The sequence below is a fragment of the Lissotriton helveticus genome, chromosome 7 (genome assembly GCF_964261635.1).
Source record: "Lissotriton helveticus chromosome 7, aLisHel1.1, whole genome shotgun sequence".
Classification (NCBI taxonomy): domain Eukaryota; kingdom Metazoa; phylum Chordata; class Amphibia; order Caudata; family Salamandridae; genus Lissotriton; species Lissotriton helveticus.
This window is the reverse complement of record NC_136068.1, coordinates 1674739303-1674760812: the sequence shown is the minus strand read 5'-3', so window position 1 is coordinate 1674760812 and position 21510 is coordinate 1674739303. Positions and strand designations below refer to the sequence as shown.

Below are 21510 nucleotides of genomic sequence, written 5' to 3'. Positions count from 1 at the left end.
GACTCATCCAGACCTTCTGGACCCACTGTACATCCCCAGCCCCTGTCACTCCAAAGCCAGACAGTTAATATACATCCTATCAGAGGCACACTGGATGGTTAAGCAAGAAAATACCTACTTTCTAAAAGTGGTATTTTCAAACACAGAATGTAAATCACCCTCAATAAAAAATGCATTTTAACATTCTGAGTTCAGGCGTTCTAAACTTTATTTTCCGACCTTGTTCCCATGCGTAGTTATGTTATCTGATGTTCTAAGCAAACTCCCTATTCTATTTCATGGGAGCAGGTAGCCTTGCAATAGTGAAAAACAAAATTGGCAGTATTTCACTATGAGGGCATGCCACACACAACAGGGCATGTCCTACCTTTCACATACACAGCAGCCTGCCCACAGGGGTACCTTGGGCCTACCTTAGGGGTGACTAACATGTAAGAAAAGGGAAGGTTAAGGCCTGGCAAGTGGGTGAACTTGTTAAGTCAACATGGCAGTACCAGACTGCACACAGGCTCTGCAAAGACAGGCCTGAGTTACCTTTTCGGGACTCCTCCTGTGGGTGGCACAAGCAGTGCTGCAGACCCAATCGTGGCATTTGATTTACAGGTCCTGGCACACTTAGTGCACTTTACTAGGGCCCTACCAGTAAATCAAATATGCCAATCATGGGAACACCAATCCATAATAACAGTAGCAATTGCACTTTAGCACGGAGCAGCAGTGAAAAAGTGAGCAGAGACACTAACAGCCAGATTCATGAAGCAAAATTGCGATCGCAATAGCTGGGAATTAGCTATTGCGATCGCAATTTACTGAAAAGCAATTCATCATGTCAAAAACACAGAAATTGCGAATTCTCAAAAATAAAACTGCGAAATCGCAAAGAAAATCGCAGAATTTAGGAGGAACCCCTATAGCGAATCGGAAATAGCGAGAATCCATGGATTCTGCAATTTGTTTTGCGATATTCGCTAAATAATCGCAAACGCAATTCATGACAACTCGCAATTTGCGAAAAAGCTCAAAATCGCTATTTGCGAGGCGCAATTTAAGGAGAACCAAAAGCAGGTGGTAACCCTTAAGGACAAAAAACAAAATCCACAGGTGCAGTCCTGAACAATAACACTTAAGGAAACACAGTAGTAGCCTGAGGACTCTCACAATGCCAGGACTCTACATGGTGGTCAGGCGGCGAAGGCTCCAGGCTGCAGCACGGAACAGACGCAGGATCCAGGAGCGAATATTCCGCCAGCGGGTCACCCTGCTGGGCCAAACTGCGGAGCAAATTTACTCTAAGTACCGCCTGAATGGGCCAATGATCATCAAGCTGATCCGGGACCTAGACCCCCTGATGCAGCACCCAACAAGGAGGACCAATGCTGTGCCCACCCATGTCCAGGTCTTGTGCTGCCTGCACCTGCTGGCTTCCGGAAGCTTCCAGGGGATAGTCGCTGTTGCAGGGGGGATGTCCCAGAGCACCATGTCCCGCTGCCTAAGTTTTCTGGAGGCATTGCTGATCCGGCTACACCACTACATCTCATTCCCCACCACCCAACAGGACTTTAATGAGACCAAGCTACATTTTTACAACGTTGCGTAATTCCCACATGTAATCAGATGCATTGACTGTACCCACATCCACATCTGCCCACCAGCACAAACGGAATACATGTACCGCAACCACAAGTTCTACCACTCCCTCAATATCCAGATGGTGTGCAACGCTAAGACTTACATCACGGACATAGTGGCACAATACCGAGGTAGCACACATGACTCCTTCATATTCCGGTACAGCGGCATTCACACACGACTGGCCAGGGGAGACTTTGGAGAAGGAAACCTACTAGGTAAGTACACATGCCCCCATATAGTACACTATGATCATGTAGCTGCGCAGAATATGCACTCACCCTCTGCTCCTTTCATTCAGGTGACAGCGCCTACGGTCTCCGTGAGTACCTCCTCACCCCTTACCTCAACCCTGCAACACCACAGCAACGACGTTACAATGCAGCACACATCCGCACTAGGAATTGCATTGAGAGGACACTTGGGCTTTTGAAGAGCCGCTTCCGCATACTGCATAAGACTGGTGGGGCCCTCAAATACGAGCCTGAGGTCTGCTGCCGCATTGCTGCCGTGTGTGCAATACTCCACAACATTGCTACCAAGCACAGGATACCTGTTGAGCTATCTGGCAGTGAATCGGAAGGGGACAACCGCCCACCTGCACATGCGCGTCATGCACGCGGGGAAAATCCAGCTGAAGGACACAGACGCCGCAACCACATCTCAAATAACTGTTTCTAGTCCACCCACTCCCCTCACACAACACTGCACTCATGCATGACAAATATAATAATGACATGAGTCGGATTAACGTTAAACCATAAATTATTATTGTTCATTTACAATAATGTGGCTTTTTTTGTCCATGAGTGCACATGGGAACAGTATTGCCTCAGACGTCCCCATGCAGGGGTAGAGGGCTGCATGGCCCTCTAGGCAGAGAGAAAAGTGTCATTGGCGCCTCCGTCCAGACGCACCCAGTCGCCTCTCGCTGTCCTCATTTGCAGTGTTGGCCCGTGATGCTGCAGTGGGCCTGCTGCTGCGGCGGCGTTCAGTCACCGTCGGCAAGGACATGCTGCTGTGGCTTGACGTGCCCTCGCTGACATCATCACCACCCCCTGGTTCACCATGGGCAGTTGGCTGCAGACTGAGCACTGCTGCTGTCACCTGATCAAGTGCCCTTGCAACGTCCTGGCAACACTGGACCATTTGTACCTCCATTGCAAGGGACTGGCAGGAAAGCTGAGATGTTGCATTGCCAATAATATGATTTGACCTGGTGTAGGCTGACAGGCGGGTCAGCAGCTGGCGGTGGCGATGGCGGGTGATGTCCTGCTGGGAGACCAGGATCTGGTTATTTTCTCGCACCGCTGCGGTCAGCTGTCCAACATGCTGCGCGGTATTAGTGTGCTGCAGATGTATGGCAGCCAGGTGACACGCCTGCGTCATATGTACCGCAAGCTTGCTGCGTTCAAATGCCAGGCCAGGATCCCGTGCATGGACAGCCCTGCCCCTGTGTGTTGGGGTGTCACGCTGCTGGCGCGTCAGTCCGCTGGACTGCGACCTGACTGCGGCTGTGCGCCTCGTCTACCTCCTGGCTGCTGGTGGTGTGGCCTGTACCACTGCCGTGGGTGTCAGTTGGGATGGTTGCTGGGCACCTGTGGCTGCAGGGGTGGCCCTGACCACATGGGGGGGTGGTACTGCTGCAGGTGGCTGAGATGGTCCTGGTTCAGGTTGGCCCTCACCCTCGGTGTCCTCCGGGTACTCATCAATATGTAGGGCCTCGCTGTCGGTTCTGGCCTGTTCTGCTGCACCTGTGATGTAAAGGGGTGTATGATTAATGATATGTAGCTTGCACAGGAGATGTTCCTACATGCATGCAGGCCTGCTTTCCCTGACTGGCTTTTGGAATTACTTTGAATTGACAGGTCTGCCTGTGTTGGGCTATCTGGGAATGTTTATTACACTGAAACTCCCACAATGCAATAGGGCATTTCAGGTGTGCATGGCCTGCATTACTGGGGTTGACAAATTGCTAGCTCAGGGGTCATGGACATTGTTAGGGGACGGGCTAGCAGTCGCATGGCACTTACCTTGGGATTGTTGGGTGAGTCGGGACGAGTCGAGCTGGGTGACCCCCACGCAGGCTTCAGGAGTCAGGGTGTCCTCCACCAGGTCCTCCAGTGGGGTGTTGGGTGTGGCAGTGGGGTCTCCTCCACCGGTGGCAAGTCGCTCCCCCAGCCTCTCCGCAATTCGCTCTTTGGCACGATCTCTGAGGTCGTACCACCTCTTTTTCAACTCGTCGATTGACCGCTGGGTCACCCAAACAGAATTTACCTTGGCGCAGATGCGCAGCCAGATGCGGCGCTTGTCAGCCTCTGGCACCCTCCTGGAGTCCTTGCCAAACAGGTGTGCATGGTCCTTACAGACCCCCTCAATTAGGAACTCGAGTTCTTGCTCAGAGAACTTAATATTCCTCTTCCTCTCATGGCCACTGCTCCCTGCTGCTTCTTGTGACATTTTGGAGGTTGTGGAGGTCCTGCTGTGGTGCTGCAAGTTCACTGTTGTGGAGCTCTTCCCAGTCCTGCTTCCACTTTCAGGCTCAGTGGTCTGAATGTGGGAGGGAACAGCCTACTTCCTGGTTGTGATATCATCATTGGGCTCGAAATGCGACTTCCCGTTTTTGCGATCTTGCAGTTAGCGAGATCGCAAATAGCGATTTCGGTAATTGCGAAATCGCAATTTTAACCAAGAAATCGGCCGATTCTGCGATTAAAATGCGATTGGGGCTAAATCGCAATCGGTAATTGCGGCCGATTGCGATTCGCATTTTTTTCGCACTTTTCTTCATGAATGCCATTCTGCGAATTCTAAATTGCGATTCGGTAAATATCGCAATTTGTAATTCGAGAATGTTGCATTGATGAATCTGGCTGTAAGCCAGCAAAAACAGAGTCAAAACCGGGAGGTCAGAAAGCAAAAAGGCATGGGGAACATACGAAAAGATGCCAAGTCTAACATCTATTTATCGAGGAGCAGGCTGAATGTGAGTGACATAGGGGGATGGCTGCATAAATGTGAAGTGTGACATGAGTTTGACTCCGAATCTATTTGAATATAGATGTTTCTTGTTGTGCACATGCCTGGCCCAGGATTCCCTAAAACAGTTAGACCACACTGCAGTTTAGATGTGTATAAGGCAGAGGATACTCCTTCTTCGAGATGATAATCTGTCAGTCTTTGACAATGAAAGAATACCCCAGCCCAGTCATGGATAATTGACACACACAGCTGCACTGCCCACATTAATCTGATCTGTATGTGACTAACTTTGTGACTATATGATATACTGTAATCCTGCTGGTTTTACATCAGTTTTGAAACTAACAGTCTTTGTGCACTGAAATGTGACTCACTTCTTCTAAATGTGTACTTTTCTTTTACCTAAATGTGTTGCAACTTTCCATTAACAATGCACCTAAGAACATTTTGGTACCAAAATCTGAATGTCCGTTTGATCGAAAATGGTCCTATTGAATTGATATCAAAATATGATTTGACACCTAAAACTGATTTTATACCAGAATATGTTTTACACTAATTGAATTTCCACAGTACTGTTGATGCTGCAACTAGGGTGATTTTTCACATTCATAATGATATTGCAGCAATTATGAATTTGCACTAATACATGGTTTTCGTTCTAAGGGGAGGGGAACCCAGTTTAGTAGATTATGGCATTGTTGTTCACTGTATCTTTTATTTTTATAATCCTTATGTTCTTTTCATTTTGTTTCTTGTGTTTTTGCATCTCCAGATGACTTTTCGATTCTACGAAAGGAAGGAACATGCGTCACTGTATCGGAAATACATGATCCGTGAGCCTAGCGAGGTGCAGGGGCTTATCCTCTCCTACCTAGAAAAGAAGGTAAGAGGAACATGGTTATGTGTGAGGGCATTGTCATTGGTCCTGCTGTGGAGTTTGGTGAGATGATGCTTTGTGCTGTGGCTCTGATGAGGAGTTTCTGGGAGATGATGCATTGTGATGCATCGGTTTTGCTGGGATCACAGTTGGGCTAGCATAGCACGTCCAGGCCAACTTCCAAGGGTCCATGGCTTGGGTAACACCACTTGGGAGGGTGGGACTCACAACTGGCAGAGTCCAGATGCTTTGCTCAAGATGAAGGAAGCCTGTTCAATCTCTGAGTCTTCTGAACAAAAGGCCAGCCAACTAGCCCTTGGATTCAACCCAGATCTGTGACTGGGGGTAAGTGTGTGAAACGTTTCAGCGCTCTGTCCAACATCTCCTTGTCAGGTCTCGCTTGGTGTTGCAGTGCGAATGCGCTACCATCACTTTGCGAGGCATGCACTATACACTATAGTGTGGAAGCTTTGTGTAAGCTCCACCAACACTCCGCCCATGTTTTTCATTTACTTTTGTGTTAACTGCTGCCTTCCGATTGGTTTTAGGCTTCTTAGTCCCTCATCATGATTACTATGTCGTCATTTGTGTCCTTCCATGGCTATTGGCCCCTTTACTCTGCCTGTTGTCCAACACTATTTTATTCCAGTAGCCCCCCCCCACCCTCTCCCGCAGTCCGTGCCTTCTCACATGCTTGTTAGAGTTAGTAAGTTGTATAGTATGAGCTCTGACAAGGTCTCAAGCTTTACATGTTGTCTTTTTTATAATCCCGGCTCAAAGGCGGCGCAGACTCTTCATATACAACTCGGAGCAGCCTTAGACCGTGTCATAAGCAGTCGCCATGTAAAGGTCAGGCAAATGCTAATAGAAACATGTGCATGTATCTTAACATTTCTTCGACTCCAACAAGACGTTGGCTGTTTGAACCTCTACTCTGACCAGTCTGGCGTGCGTAATTGCTCTCAAATTACGGCCAGAGCAGTTACCTGGCTAAAATCTCACGCCTATAGGTTAATGAGCTTAGCGCATTCCCAGGGCCCTCTGCTAGCGTTTAGTGTTTGTGAGTTTGGGGCTCACACGCCACCGTCCGCTCTGAGGCCTGCAGGACCATCTCTACGCATGCCGATGTGCGTGTGCTAGTGCTGGACCTGGTGCTGTGCGGGCGGATAGTCTCTTCCCTCCCCTCTGGCTGGGGGTGAGCACAGAGGGTCCCCTAGAGCAGGGTATTGGCGGACGCAAAGCAGAAGAGCAATGAGCAGCTCCAGCGCTGGATCGGCACTGAGATGGAGCAGAAGCCGCCCATGGTTATGCGCAAGAAGGCCAGGGTCAAGTTTGACGATGGTGGCGTCTTCCTGACTGCATGCTCCAGTGGTGACAGAGAGTAGGTTAGTTTGCACACACTCTCTCCACACATGTTCACATTGCTGCTCACGACCCAGTTATTTCCACCAAAGAAACCCTTCCTGAGCAATAAGCATAGTCACTTGCCTGGAACTCCGGCCCTGGTTTTTGGCCCGCCGCTGTATTGGAAGATTCTAACTGATAAACAAACTGGAGTGAATTTGAGATAGCAGTTTTGTTTAAACCACAGCATCCAATTCACACAAGTTCCCTAGCATCACTACTCTGTCTAAGCCAGCCATTTATCGATCTACGGTCCAAACCAGAGTAGTTCATTTTTTTCTCCTATTACTGGTTAGTACTTTGAAGTGGTCTTAGGGTAACAAGAGCATCACACAGTATTCCACATTGCACTACATTCTGTTTTCTTCCTATTCTCCATTGGCATACTGAGGCAGCCCAAGTGTAGCTCTAGAGGTATAAAAAGCAAAAAAGATACAACATTCGCCTTACTTCTCTCCTATTCCCTCCTTGGATGCCTCCTGCATCATCAACAGTTATTTGAAGTCCACCTTTCCTCTGTTTTTTTTTCTCCCACTCCCTCTGTAACACTCTGAAGTTTCACCCGTAGCACACACATTTCACATATAAACTATTGCACAAGAACTAGAATTATTCACTCAACAACAGAATCTCCACCAAATTATAATCTACAAAATGCAATGTATCTTCTCTTTAAATGGCCAGACATGTTAAAGGGTATGACAAATTTCAGAACGTTTTTTTCAGCTATTTGTGTTTTGCAGTTGTTGTATCTAAGTAGCAGCGCTTGCCTTAACTGTTGTTGAAGTATGGCCTGTCACAGCTCTAGCTCGGAGGCACTGCTAGATGGGCCCCGGTAGGGCTTGCCTGGCCAGGAGAGTGATGGTGGTGGCTTTATTTTGGTGTGGTGCACGACTGGCACAAGTGTACAGCCTGCTACATTTAGAAATGCTGCACAGGTGAGCTAGGGCAGGCTGAGAGCATTAATGGAGCGCTGAAGCCGCAAAAATGAATGAAGATAGACATTGTTTAGTCAACCCATTTACGCAGGAATAGTTCCCATGACAAGAAGCAGTTTAAGTCAGTATTTAGACTGGGTTGGTATTGTCAAGTACCTGCTCTCCTTAAAATTGAAAGAAAGTATACCTGCAAGGCTCAGCGCTGGAGCAATACTTTTAATTGGAGAGAACCAGTACTCGTTGTAACAAATATTATGGAATAGTAAGTGCAAGCACTTCAGTATTTCCAGTGAAAGGGGGGCTTTAATAAACCTAGGGTATTTATTTTGGATAGGAGTGCAGCTATAATATGAATGACGTCAAGGGGCCACGGAGCAGTACTTCAAAAAAATGCACCCACCTTCACTGTCTAAAAGCCATTTCACCAAGCCATACGAAACACAGCAACCGAATCACCACCCTCTCTGAGGATTAAACAAAGCAAAGTAGGTGCTTGTGAGCACCGTGCAGACATATAAGTAGAAGATTCATATAGTGTAGCTTATTACCCGGGAGGGTGTTAAGGCGGTACCAATAGGTTTACACCACTACTAGGATTTCCATCTTAAGTTTTCGAGAAAAAAAATACTGGCCATTTGTTGTTATTTTAAGTGTGTGCAAAGTTGCAGGCATGATAATAAATAGGACTTTAAATTAAATAAAATATATTTATGTGTAATATTAATGTCTGCTTTTGTTTCCTTTAATTATTAGCCAGGGATGCTTAACACAGCTCCCAAACATATTTAAAAGTACTTCCTATTTGTGTTTGAAGTATGTACAGATAAGAGGTAAAATACCAGCTATTTGTGATTTTGCTTATTTTTTTTACCGGCAAGACATCAAAATGCTGGCGGGGCCGTAGAAAACCAGTCAGGTGGCAGCACTAATCACTTTCCTCCTTCGCTTGCAGCTCTATGGTGTTTTGGAAGACACGTGTCACGAGAAGGCTAAGGTATATGCTGGCATGGGCAGCAGCACAAGCATTGTACACTATACAGCAGTCAGATCCAGCCTCCTTCCGCAGCTCCAGATATGGTGCCATTGTTTTGCCAGTGACCTCCAGTGGCCGAGCACAGCCGTTTGTCTCCTTTCCTCTCAGGCGGGCCTTTGAGCACGACCAGCGAGATACGAGTGAAGGAGAGGAGTCTTTTCTTTCATGCTCGGTGACAGAGTTGCTTCAAGCGTGAATTGCGAGTCTCCTCCAGAGAACCAGTCCCCAAACCCACTGGAGGACTGGACACACACGGGGCATGAGTCCTAAACAGGGACGACGTTTGAAGGGCTTTTGTGTGCTGATAGATTGAAGGCCCTGCAAACACACACCACGAGGGGGGGAGGAGGCTGTGTAAATAATAATAAAAGTAGTAACATTAATGTGCAGGTAATCGCACCTTAATGTATCTATTTGCATCATTATGTAAGCGCAGGGCAGATTGCAGCGTCACAGCTGGGGTGAGGACTAGCCTGGGGGAGGAGCAAGCTAGAGCAGGCAAACAGAACAAGTAGAACAGCAACAGCAAGCTCAGGTCAGAGACTGTGCCTACTTTCAATGCAATGCGACCGATATGGTAATTGAGGAGAGGGAGGCATGAGATCCCCCCCTCTCTGAGCCGCAGTACAGCTATAAGTTTGGCTTGGTGGGCAGGAGCAAATGTTTTTTCTTCCCTGTCTGTGAGTGTGTGCAGTAAAACATATTTGCTCTCGGTGTGAGAGCAAAGTAAAAATCTTCTTATGCAGGGCAGAAGCACTCTTTAGTGGGTGTTGCCAACATCACAATGGGGATGTTCAGGGGAGCACTCAGAAACACCCACCAATAAGCAGAATGGCTAGCCAAAAATTATACCAAATGTGGCTAATAGGTTTAACTTTACTTGGAAAGCTTGTTTGAATTCTTTTAAAGATTTGGCTTTTTGGGCTTTGCATAGGAATTATATTTATATCTGGACAGTTGGTCCCATGGTACTGTAAGTTATAAAAATTAATGAGTTCTAATTGGCTGAGAGGGCTTTTTTCCCATTGAATGTTTCAGTATCATGAGACTGGTTCAGTCTCATGAGACTGTTACCGTCTCACAGAACCAAGTGAGATGATTGGCTGGTCATGGGATGAACAGAATGTGCCACCATTTAAGGACATAGTTAACGTGTTTCTAAAGCTAAACTAAAATAACATATAAAGAGACAGTATAGCAGTACTCTGATCCCCTGGCACTTCTGCGGTACACAGAGGGGCCTCGCTGGCTCAAAAGTTAAACAATATGGTTTTTATGCCACATGTCCTCCTGTGTAACCCAGCAAGAACCCATGTGAAGTAGTGCTGGCCTACCACAACAGTTGTTGTACCCCAAGACAGCACAAGATTCAATAAGTGAAGTTTTTGTGGTTTTTCTATACCGCGGGTGAGGATACCACAGTATTGTAAAACAATTGTAAAAAGAAAGTGAGAGGTGGTCCTTTGGAGTTTAGATGCCTGCTTTATAGCTCACAAACCTGACAACAACTTGCAGCCCCAACATGCACTGCTTATGAGCTCACATATTACATCAATCATGAAATGTTAAATTACAACATTTATGACTTTACTAATGGCAGCTCAAATGACAATGTGCATGACATCACTGATCACTTCATAGATTACATCATCCAATAGATATGAAAGTTTGCTAGAAGCTTTTGAAGCTTGATGGTATTAAGCAAGGTACACATAGATCCATTTGGAAATATTGTCTTCACTTGTACTAATCAGCCAATTGTAAGGCATGAACTACCAAACCCTAGGGCAATCCTCTTTAGAATGTAAAACTACTCTGCACATATTATTGAAAAGAGCAGAATGGTGTGCACCATTTAAACATGGCTTGCAACCATACTATGACATGAACCCTCTGTGAGTCACCCATAGATTATACATTAAAAAAAACAATGTACCATATCACAACATTTTCAGTGAATATTTGAGATAAAAATTCCTAAGTTAATATTGAAATTGCCTATAGTACTTCATGACAACTCTTTAATGTTGTTTAACAAAATCCAGATGAGAAATATGTATTTCAAGGAGAAGCTTCATTTTTTCTACTATATGTTTGGTAAGAGGCCATTGAATTAGGGTACAATCTATTGGAAATGTACATCTGCAACACAAACTAGTTGAACTCAGTATCTACTTATTTGATGAAGTACTGCTTGCTCTTGAAATTTGACTGGTTGCTTAAGTGCCCACCACATATGATGTCAGCAGTGATGTGATCAGGGATGCCATCAATGATGTCATGTGAGATATTATCAGTGATGTCACCATTGTTGTCATTTAACATGTAATGTGTGAAGTAATTTGGAGATCATAGGTAGTTCATGGTTGGGGCACAGGTTATAAGTAGGTAAGTAAATAATAACTGGTGAATTTCTGTGTGTTTTTGATTTTTGAATTATATTTTTATCTGGCATTTTCACCTAACTATAACGTCACTTTAAGCTTTGTTTTTTGTCTTGAATTTCTCAGGTTATTTTGAAATATAAAGTAAGATATTAGTACCAGACCTCCATATAATGCCATGTATATTACAAGGACATCACAAGGAAAAGCCTGTCTCTAATAATCTTGCTGAAACCTTTTTTTCAAACAGAAGAATCCCTATGAGCTTGCAGTCGATGTTGGCTGTGGAACAGGGGACAGCACTCGTTTCTTGGCTCCTCGTTTTCAGAAGGTGGTTGGGATCGACATCAGTGAGGCTCAGATCCAAGAGGCCAAGAGTGTTGGCTCACCCTCCAATGTGTCCTACCGGTAAGTTAGCTTCAACTTTTACTAGAGTTTCATAGCAGGTGCAGGTTGTTCCGTACATTTCAGAGTCACATAACTCCAACATTACACAGTCACATCTGCAGAGGAGGTAGAGCATGGAGCACAATAAAGACATTTCTGATAGTCCCAAAGTAGCACCAGAATAGCTTTTTGAAATCTATAAGAATATATCTTCTACAGTTTGAGAATGTTTGTAAAATATATTTTACCAGTATGAGCATAAATGTATAATGTGTTCTAATTTACTATTGTTTGTGACACTCTGGCCGTACAGTGTCTTTATGTCTGGATTTGATCAAGTGGCTAGAAAACAGAGGTACTCTTCAAGGAGTACCATGAGGAATAGTGGCCAGAGAACAACAGGTATGTTTGCAACTTCCACTAAAAGTTGCAGAAATAGGGTTCTTTTATGGACAATACATTGAAAAAACTGTTTACAATTTTACTGATATTTTAACCATGGCCACACTAGTGATAAAAAAGCTGTCCAGTCTGCCCTAAAACCTTTGCAATTTGGCAGGGGGGAACATGAAAATGGGGAAACTTTGAAAACTTCTTGAAATGTGATTTCCCCATTTATTTCTCACTCCCTAACAATGTATACTTCGGAAAAGTATTCACTTTTCTCATAGGAGTGAATTGATTTAATGCCTATTTTGACGTGGTGGTTGTCAATTAATTCAAGTGAAAAATATGAAGAAATCATTGTGGATGACTTGTAACTCTAAAAAATGTTGACCTGTAACATTGTCTAATGCAAATGAAATACAGTGTCATTGAACTGCATTACTTACCAGTACTCCACCCTTGCAACCATAATAGCAGAGTCTCATTGTGGGTTTCTGGTGAAAGTTTGTTTTGTAATAGGTAGGTCAATGGGCACTCGTGTTAGCTATATTGATATTTTTAAACGTGTTGCTTTAGTGTCAATTTCTTTGGTTAGTGTGGAATGTTATGAAGACGTTTGAAACTGTAGTTATTTCTTTAAAATTACAGTGGAATTAAGGTGGAATTGATAGCTCCAGTGGAGATAGTTTTTTTCTTCACTCTTAGATGCTGTATTAGAGCTGCTCAAGTCGATGTTAATGTCTTTCCTGCAGAAGAGGAAGAAAGGAACTAATGTGAATTGCCTTCCCTAGATTGTGATAAGTTGGAACTATAGAGACAATAAGTTCCTCATTTGTTAGACCAAGGCTTGATATTCTGGGCATAAGTGTTTGACATGTGCTCACCAATTTTTGCTTTATTCACTAAAATATGAAAACACCATACTAAATGTTCAATTCTTTTATATTTATATATATATATTATTGCTGTCCGCATTCAAGCCCCTGCACAATTATCTCCTGACATCTGTGGCTTTGGCAGTATGGGGGGACCCGAGGGGAGACCGAGTGTTCAGGAAGTCGGCGATTTGTGTCATCGTGTCTGCCAGCACTCCGGTACCGCAATATTCAACTGACCATCGCTCCCCGAAAATTTTACCTACCTGCATTGCTTCCACAAGGCATTATGGGTGTTGCAGTTCTGAGATGTGAAGAAACTGCAACAAGTGAATGCTATCGTCATCGGGGGAGGGGCGGACCTGTATTTGAATCACTCAAGTAGCGGCAAGAAAGACTTACACGGTGTCATAATGGTCTGGTGTTGGGCGCTTAGGAATGTTCTTATTGAAATGCATTCGCCGCCACTGGAGCGGAATCCTGAACATTAAAGCCTCTCCAACCTGTCCCCCTGGGTTCCTGCCTTTTCTTTTTCGAGGCAGAAGTTATTTCTAATGTTTATGCGCTGGCCAGCAGCACATTAAAGGACACCCCTGCCACGCTTTTGGGTCAAGACTACAACTGGCAAGCCTCATGGCCAATCTTCCTGTTCGGCTATGGACTGAATCTGGTACCCACCCTATTGGAAGGAGAAGGCGAGCAGTTGAGATATTGCACCTCTCTCGGGCTAATTGTTGTCCGCATTCAAGCCCCTGCACAATTGACTCCTGACATCTGTGGGTGTGGCAGTATGGGAGGACCCGAAGGGATACCGAGTGTTCAGGAAGTCGGCGATTTGTGTCATCGTGTCTGCCAGCACTGGGGTACCGCAATATTCTACTGACCATCGCTCTCCGAAAATTTTACCTACCTGCATATCTTCCACAAGGCATTATGGGTGTTGCAGTTCTGAGATGTGAAGAAACTGCAACAGGTGAACGCTATCGTCATCGGGGAGGAGCGGACCTGTATTTGAATCACTCACATAGCGGCAAGAAAGACTTACACGGTGTCATAATGGTCTGGTGTTGGGCGCTGAGGAAGGTTCTTACCGAAATGCATTCGCCGCTACTGGAGCGGAATCCTGAACATTAAAGCCTCTCCAACCTGTCCCCCTGGGTTCCTGCCTTTTCTTTTTCGAGGGAGAAGTTATTTCTAATGTTTATGCTCTGGCCAGCAACGCATTACAGGACACCCCTGCCACGCTTTTGGGTCCAGACTACAACTGGCAAGCCTCACGGCCAGTCTTCCTGTTTGGCTGCGGACTGAATATGGTACCCGCCCTATTGGAAGGAGAAGGCGAACAGTTGAGGTATTGCACCTCTCTCGGGCTAACTGCTGTCCGCATTCAAGCCCCTGCATAATTGACTCCTGACATCTGTGGCTGTGGCAGTATGGGGGGACCTGAGGGGAGACCGAGTGTTCAGGAAGTCGGCGATTTGTGTCATCGTGTCTGCAAGCACTGAGGTACCGCAATATTCAACTGACCATCGCTCCCCGAAAATGTTACCTACCTGCATTGCTTCCACAAGGCATTATGGGTGTTGCAGTTCTGAGATGTGAAGAAACTGCAACAGGTGAACGCTATCGTCATCGGGGGAGGAGCGGACCTGTATTTGAATCACTCAAATAGCGGCCAGAAAGACTTACACGGTGTTATAATGGTCTGGTGTTGGGCGCTGAGGAAGGTTCTTACCGAAATGCATTCGCCACCACTGGAGCGGAATCCTGAACATTAAAGCCTCTCCAACCTGTTCCCCTGGGTTCCTGCCTTTTCTTTTTCGAGGGAGAAGATATTTCTATATATATATATATATATATATATATATATATATATATATATATATATATATATATATATACATATATATATATGTAGACTTTGGGTGAGACGTAGGTCCCCTAATTAGTTCTGATTTCATGACTGCCTAGATTTCAGACCTCCAATATGGGTAAGTCGCATTACTTGGGTCTCACTCACTGTAAGCTGTGATAAAGTGACCTGGAAGTACTAACCACCAGTGTCTGCTTTTTAAAGTAAGGTCCGCTTCTACACAGACGTAGTATTAGGCTCATGGTTGTGTGCATGTGAACATGTTCGCACTAGCATGGACACACATGTAGGCTGAGTGAGTACAACTAGCATCTATCCCCATTCAGTGTCTGTAGGGACATAGCCTGTTGCAGAAGGACCCTGTTAGAAATTGGGTTTCTGGTTGGTAGAGGTATAACACTTTGTCAAGCAGGAACCACAATCCGAATCTGGATAAGTAGAATAAACAACCTAATTTAACCTGTGCTCACCCTCTGGCAGCGTAGCACAGAGCAGTCAGGCTTAACTTAAGACGCAATGTGTAAAGTATTTGTGCCATACTTAAAACAGTAAAACAGTGAAAACACCACAGAAGAATAATCCGAAGCAAGTTAGAAAGATAGTAAAGCCTTAGGGCCATATGTATCAAGGCCAAATGGGTTCGCAAATGCCGAAATCCGCAGAATTTCGGCGTTTGCGAGCCCATATTCGCAAAATGGTATGTATGAAAGTATTTAGGTGCAAAATAAGGATTCGCAAAATTTGCCATTCCTTATTTTGCGATTGAAGTTAAGGAATCGCAAATTTTGCGATTCCTTAAATGCAATGTATGATGCAATGAAAAATTCCAAAATGTCCTTAGGGAATCGCAAATTACCACCAACTTGTAGTTGGTGGTAATTTGCGAATTCTTTTACAAATGCACTTGATGCAATTTGTAAAGGTGCCATGTGACGCTCATACATGCCCTTAGGGCATGTATGTGCGCCATATGCGCACACATGTCATTTTCAGGGGTGCATCAGGGTGTTCTTGAGACAGCCCTGCACCCTTGAAATTAATCTGAATTTGCGATTAGCAAATTGTGAATCGCAAATTCAGAATAATTTCACATTCATTCCTATGGGCCTCCTGACCCATAGAAATGAATGGGAAATTATTCCTTAATTGCGATTAGCAATTTGCTAATTGAAATTAAGGAATTTTAAGGAATCGCTAAAAAAAGCGATTTTCTACATACATACCATTTTGCGATTTCTAAATAGCGATTCCTTAATATTCGCTATTAAGAAATCGCGAAAGGGTATGTTGATGCATATGGCCCTTAGTTATGAATTTATAACAAATATTTTGAAATGTAGGACTTAGAAACATATAGAATTCCACTCTGGTTTTCTGAGCCTCCTGTACAGGATCAAATCTGAATAGTCAGGCCAACTGCAATGGAGCTTGGTTTGAATACCGGAGCCATGTAGGACTCGCCGAAAATAGTGCCTTCTTGCAGGATATATCACTGTCGAGATCAATAGGATTGCAGGTGATGCATCAGTTCTGAGTCGCACAGTTGGGAGTTGCATTGTTGTTGAATCCCTAGTGGTGAAATGTTCAGAGCAGCGGGAATGGTGATGTGTTAGCGTTGAGGCGAGATGCTTCAGTTCAGTTTAACCCCGTGGCCGCGGCAGTAATTATGCTGCGGCGCTAAGGGGGAGGGGGGCCGCGCGGCGCCGCCATGCTCGTGACAGAACCACTCCATCACGAGCCATGGTGGCGCTGTGCTTGGGACGGAATGGTTCCGTCACAGCCTCGCCAGCTCAATAGAACGCGCAGGCGCGAAATTGATGCCGCACAGGTAAGGCGGCCGGGCCGTGACGGAACCAATCCGTCACCAGCACAGTGCTAACGTGGCTCATGATGGAATGGTTCTGTCACGAGCATGCAAAGGGTTAAAGAACGGTGATGTCTTGCTTTTGCAGAAAACAGCCACTTCCAAGTGCCCAGGACTCGATTGGTACCACTTGGCAGAGCAGGATTCAGAGTTGGCGGAGTCTAGAAGATGTAGCAGGGTTGGGTGAAATCTTTCATGTCCCTTCGAGTCACTTATTTCTAGGGATGTAGAACTGCAGGCCCAATCTTTTTCACTATCAGGCAAGGAGGGAAGCAGGCATCAGGGCAGGCACAGCAGAACAGGAATCTAGCAGAACCCAGCATAGTGACAGTCTTTCCAGCAGAAGAGCCATCTTTATGGTTGGCAGAGTGTCCTTAGGTCCAGAAGTGTACTGAATTGTTGATTTCAGGAATCAAGTACTTATAACCAGTTGTGCCTTTGAAGTTGGGGAGACTTCAAAGAGAGGCCTGTGAAGTGCAAAAGTCCTTGCTCTTCCTGCCCAGTTCCTAGACAATCAACAGGGGATATGCAGCTCTTTGGGTCGAGCCAGGCACAGCCCCTATTTGTGTCTGGACAGGTACAACCCTATGCAAGTGTCATGTCCTCCCTCGCATTTTGCCCGGGATGGCCCATCAGCCTGGTGACAGCCCATCAGGATGTGAATGGACCATCAGGCACACCTAAGCTCCCTTTGTATGGGGCTATCTAGAGGATGAGTGGGTAAAGTGGGAGGAGTTTAACTTCATGGAATTCCTAGAAGTTACCTAAAAACTCACTGAGATTCTGCAGAGTTTCGTGAACACAGAATTCCAGTTTGTCATGCTATTTTCACTGATTTTAAGCCCTGGGAGCTTGTCACATACAGTAAAATCGAAGGGAAAAGGAACACAAGACACACCCGATTGTGCTACCTCTTTCTGTCGTGACCATCCACATTGAGAATTCTTACCAGGAGATGATCTAGTACTCATCTTCTTTTTGTTCGTGCTTGGCAACTTAATGTTGGTGAGCCGCGCATAAGAAAATCTGCACTATGCTGCATTTGGCAGAATTTTTCCGACAGAGTGCATAAAACTATGCTAACTTTGTCCACAGAGCAGACTTTACCACCCACCCCTTGTCTAGAGGGAATACACAAAGCCCAGCTGTCACCCAACCCAGACGTGTATTCAGAGACAAGCAGAGGCACAGAATGGTTAAAGTAAGAAAATGCCAACTTTCTAAAAGTGGGTTTTTCAGACTTATAACTTAAAATCTGACTTTATCATAAGTTGTGATTTTAGATTTTAAGTCCCAAGACCCCAAACTCCAAATACCTATTGTTTCCCAATTGGTAATTACACTAATACAATGTAATAAAGTAATCCCGATGTTAATTCATGGGAGAAATAGGTCTTGCAGAAGTGAAAAAGGAATTTAAGAGATTTTTACTACCACAACATGTAAAATATAAAGGCCATGTCAAACTTTTAAAATACATTGCACACTGCCCTTTGGGCTGGCCAGTGCCTACCTTAAGGGTGATTTATATGTATTAAAATAAGGTTTGGGCCTGGCAAGAGGGTTTACTTCCCAGGTCAAAATGGCAGTTCAAACTACTACACAGGCACTGTATGCATGAAAGTCCAGGAAGACAAGGATCTCAAGTACAAATGTGTCATTATTTTCCGCTAATCTGCACTTATTCTGGCACTACAGTATTAAGAATTTTCTTTTGGTCATATCCTGATTAGAGTAAGGCTTAGAATTACCCGGGTGTACCATGTCAATGACTTTGGTGGCTAAAATTAGGGTCAGAGGGTTGCCCCACAATAGAACAATTTGACGATAATTAGGCTTGATCATAGTAGAGTAAAGGGTGTGGACAGAATCTGCCTGTGCTAATTACTTTCTCTGGTGGTCTGTGAGATGTTGAGCTAAAAGTTGGGTTTGTTTGCCCACGATATGATCCTTATCTTGGCACTATTTTATGTTGCCAGTTAGTTGCCATCCGCCCATTCATGGAGGTCAGGCAATCTTGTAGAATAATAAATGTGACACATTTGGATCTCATTTGAATGTGGATATGAGTGTCATTGGTGTAGGAATGAACCCCTGCACACAACAACTACACACTACAACAACATCAACTCAACAGAAAAACTAAACACAATGTTATTGTTTTGTTGCAGTGTGGTATACTTGTTGTTTAGTTTTGGTTAATGTTAGAAGCGGCTGTCTCTAGTTGGCAGAGGTATACACTTCTGACAAATAGGGACACACCTTTTCTAGTCAGGGCAAGGGGATCACACACTTAGATAACCCCTGCTCACCCCCTTGGTAGCTTGGCAAAGCAGACAGGCTTATCTCAGAGGCAGTGCGTTAAGCATTTATGACCACATACAGTAATAAAGTGAATACACTACAAATGTACACGACACAGTAGTATTATAAAAATAAGGATGTTTATATAAGGCTTAGCACAAGACCAAATAACGACAAAAATATACCACAATCTTAATAAATACTCTTGGAAGGAAAAATAACAGTTCAAGCGTAGTTTCTTCTTAGCACAAAGTCATTAGTAACAAAAGCAACTCTTCTTCTTTACAACACAGTTCTTGGCAACAATGTAACCTGCACGGGGGTCACACGACGTCGAGGCAAAGTTAATCCAAAGGTTCGGCGTCGACCGTGAGGAGCACTACGTCGAGCCCGGAGTCGCACAGACCCCCACAACACAGTACCTTGGAAAAGTGAAGCACTCGATGATCAGCGGCGTCGAGAGGTCCGGCGTCGCGTCTTCGGCGTCGATCGGGCCTCGGAGTCGGGGCGATCTGCAGCGGCGTCGACAGATGTCAGGCAGGAGCAGCGCTCACGAGGTGAAGCAGGATACGGCATCGTCGTTGATGTCGATGTTGCAAGAGTGAGCAGCGCTCACGGCGTCGAGAGGGCTCGGCCTCGATGCGATCAGCGGCGGCGTCGACACAGGGTCACTTGGAGCTGGAGCTGAACTCGCTACTCACTGGCGTCGATCGGGCCCGGCGGCCGGCGTCGGAGGTGCGGGACACGGGAGCTGCACTCACGATGTCGGGCTGGATCCGTCGGCGTCCGTCGGCGTCGGGATTGCTGGATTCTTCAGAGGTGCTGAATTTTCAGGTTCCAGCAACAAGCACTTTTAGCAAATAAGTGAAGTCCTTTGGCCCTGTGACTTCAACAGGAGGCTGGCACTCTTCCAGCCCTTGGAGATTTTCCTTGGCAAAGCTTGAGAGTACAGACTCAGTTCCTCTCTCCTGGTTCCTTGGCAAAAATAAAGAAGCAACTGCAGGATTCCCCGACAAACAGCACACTGGCAGAAGGGGTAGGCAAGTCCTTGGATCAGCAGGCTTCTTGTCCTTGGTTCAGGTTTCCTTGTCAGAAGTGATCTGAATTCTTGGTTCAGGGGTCCTTCTCCTATACCCCTTTTTGGCTTTGATCCCTTTGTCCATTCAGGGGAATTTCCCCCCATCTTGGGTTTGTTGTGGGTGTTGCCAGGCCGAGGCACCTGGCCTATTCACTGTGCAGGGCAGAGTCTTCAGCCGCCCAGCAGGAGCGGAACCAGCATTGTCACTGGCAGGGGCAGGGCCATCAGTCGCCCGGTAGGAGGTGGGGCCCGGAAAGTCCCCGGCAGGCACAGAGTCATCAGTCGCCTGGTAGGGGGGTGGAGCCATCATTGTATCAGGCAGGGCAGGCTATCAGGAGCTACTCTTCCCCCACTCTCAATGCAAAAGCCCCACTCACCCCACACTGACTCATTCAGATCTCTGGAGCCACCTAGCTCCTGTCACACGCACACCAGAACCAGCAGAGACCGGTAAACAGTTAGACAAGAAAATAGCTACTTTCTAAAAGTGCTATTTTCAAACACAGAGTCCAAAAACCATTCCACCCAAACGGATGCGTTATTAAACCCTGAGTTCAGGGATACCAAACTCGTCATTGCACCATGCTCCCCGAGCCCGCTAGGATTATAGCATTAATAATCCTGGCAGCCCATTCTAACTGATGGAGAGCAGGTAACCTTACAATAGTGAAAACGAATATGGCTGTAATTCACTATTAGGACATGCCAACCTTGTCAGGCTTGTCCTACCTTATGCTTACAATGCACCCTGCCCTTGGGCCTACCATAGGGGTGACTAACATGAAGTTAAGGGAATGTCTAGGGACTGGCAAGTAGGTGTACTTGCGCAGTCTGTGTGACAGTACCAGACTGCATGTAGGTCTAGCAATGGCAGACCTTTAGACATATTATAGCAGGCGGCTTCTGTGGGTGGCACAACACGTGCTGCAAGCCCACTAGCAGCATTTGTATTTACAAGCCCTGGCACTCCTGGTGCACTCTACTAGGGACTGACAGTAAACCAAATAAGCCAAACATGGAATCCAATCAATACATCAATTTCACATAGGGAGCACTTGCACTGTGGCACTGATCAGCAGTGGCACAGTGCCCAAAGCAATATACCAGCAAAAACATCGTAAACAGAGGAGGCAAACAGAAAAAATGGAGGAGAGACTCATGCCAATGATGCCAGGTCTAACAGTTAACAATTGTTTTATTGTGTTGTGATGGTAAGTTGCTGTGCTGTAGTGCTGCTTTTAGTTCAACATGTTGTTCTTTTGTACTTATATGTTTGTTTTGTCATTGTGCTATACTATATTGGTGTACTGCTACATTGTGGTTGTGTGTTGAATTTTCTTTGGTTCTCTCTGTGTTTGGCTTTTATTGCATTGCTTTGTTCTTCATTGTTTTATAAATCTGTTTATTAAACAGCAAAAAGACGACATTTCCATTCACAATTTGATGAGATAGGACATGTTACATGATTATAGTCACACTTGACGTCATTGTA

General features: G+C 45.4%; 1 protein-coding gene across 1 annotated transcript in view; it reads left to right on the top strand.

Annotated features, from left to right (window-relative positions):
* The window catches only part of LOC144767611 (putative methyltransferase DDB_G0268948), a 342613-nt gene that overhangs the window by 44996 nt on the left and 276107 nt on the right, over positions 1 to 21510 (top strand). The window contains exons 2-3 of the mRNA XM_078651014.1: positions 5387 to 5497; positions 11501 to 11658. Coding sequence (XP_078507140.1) covers positions 5387 to 5497; positions 11501 to 11658 — 269 coding nt within the window. The remainder of the gene's footprint in view (positions 1 to 5386; positions 5498 to 11500; positions 11659 to 21510) is intronic.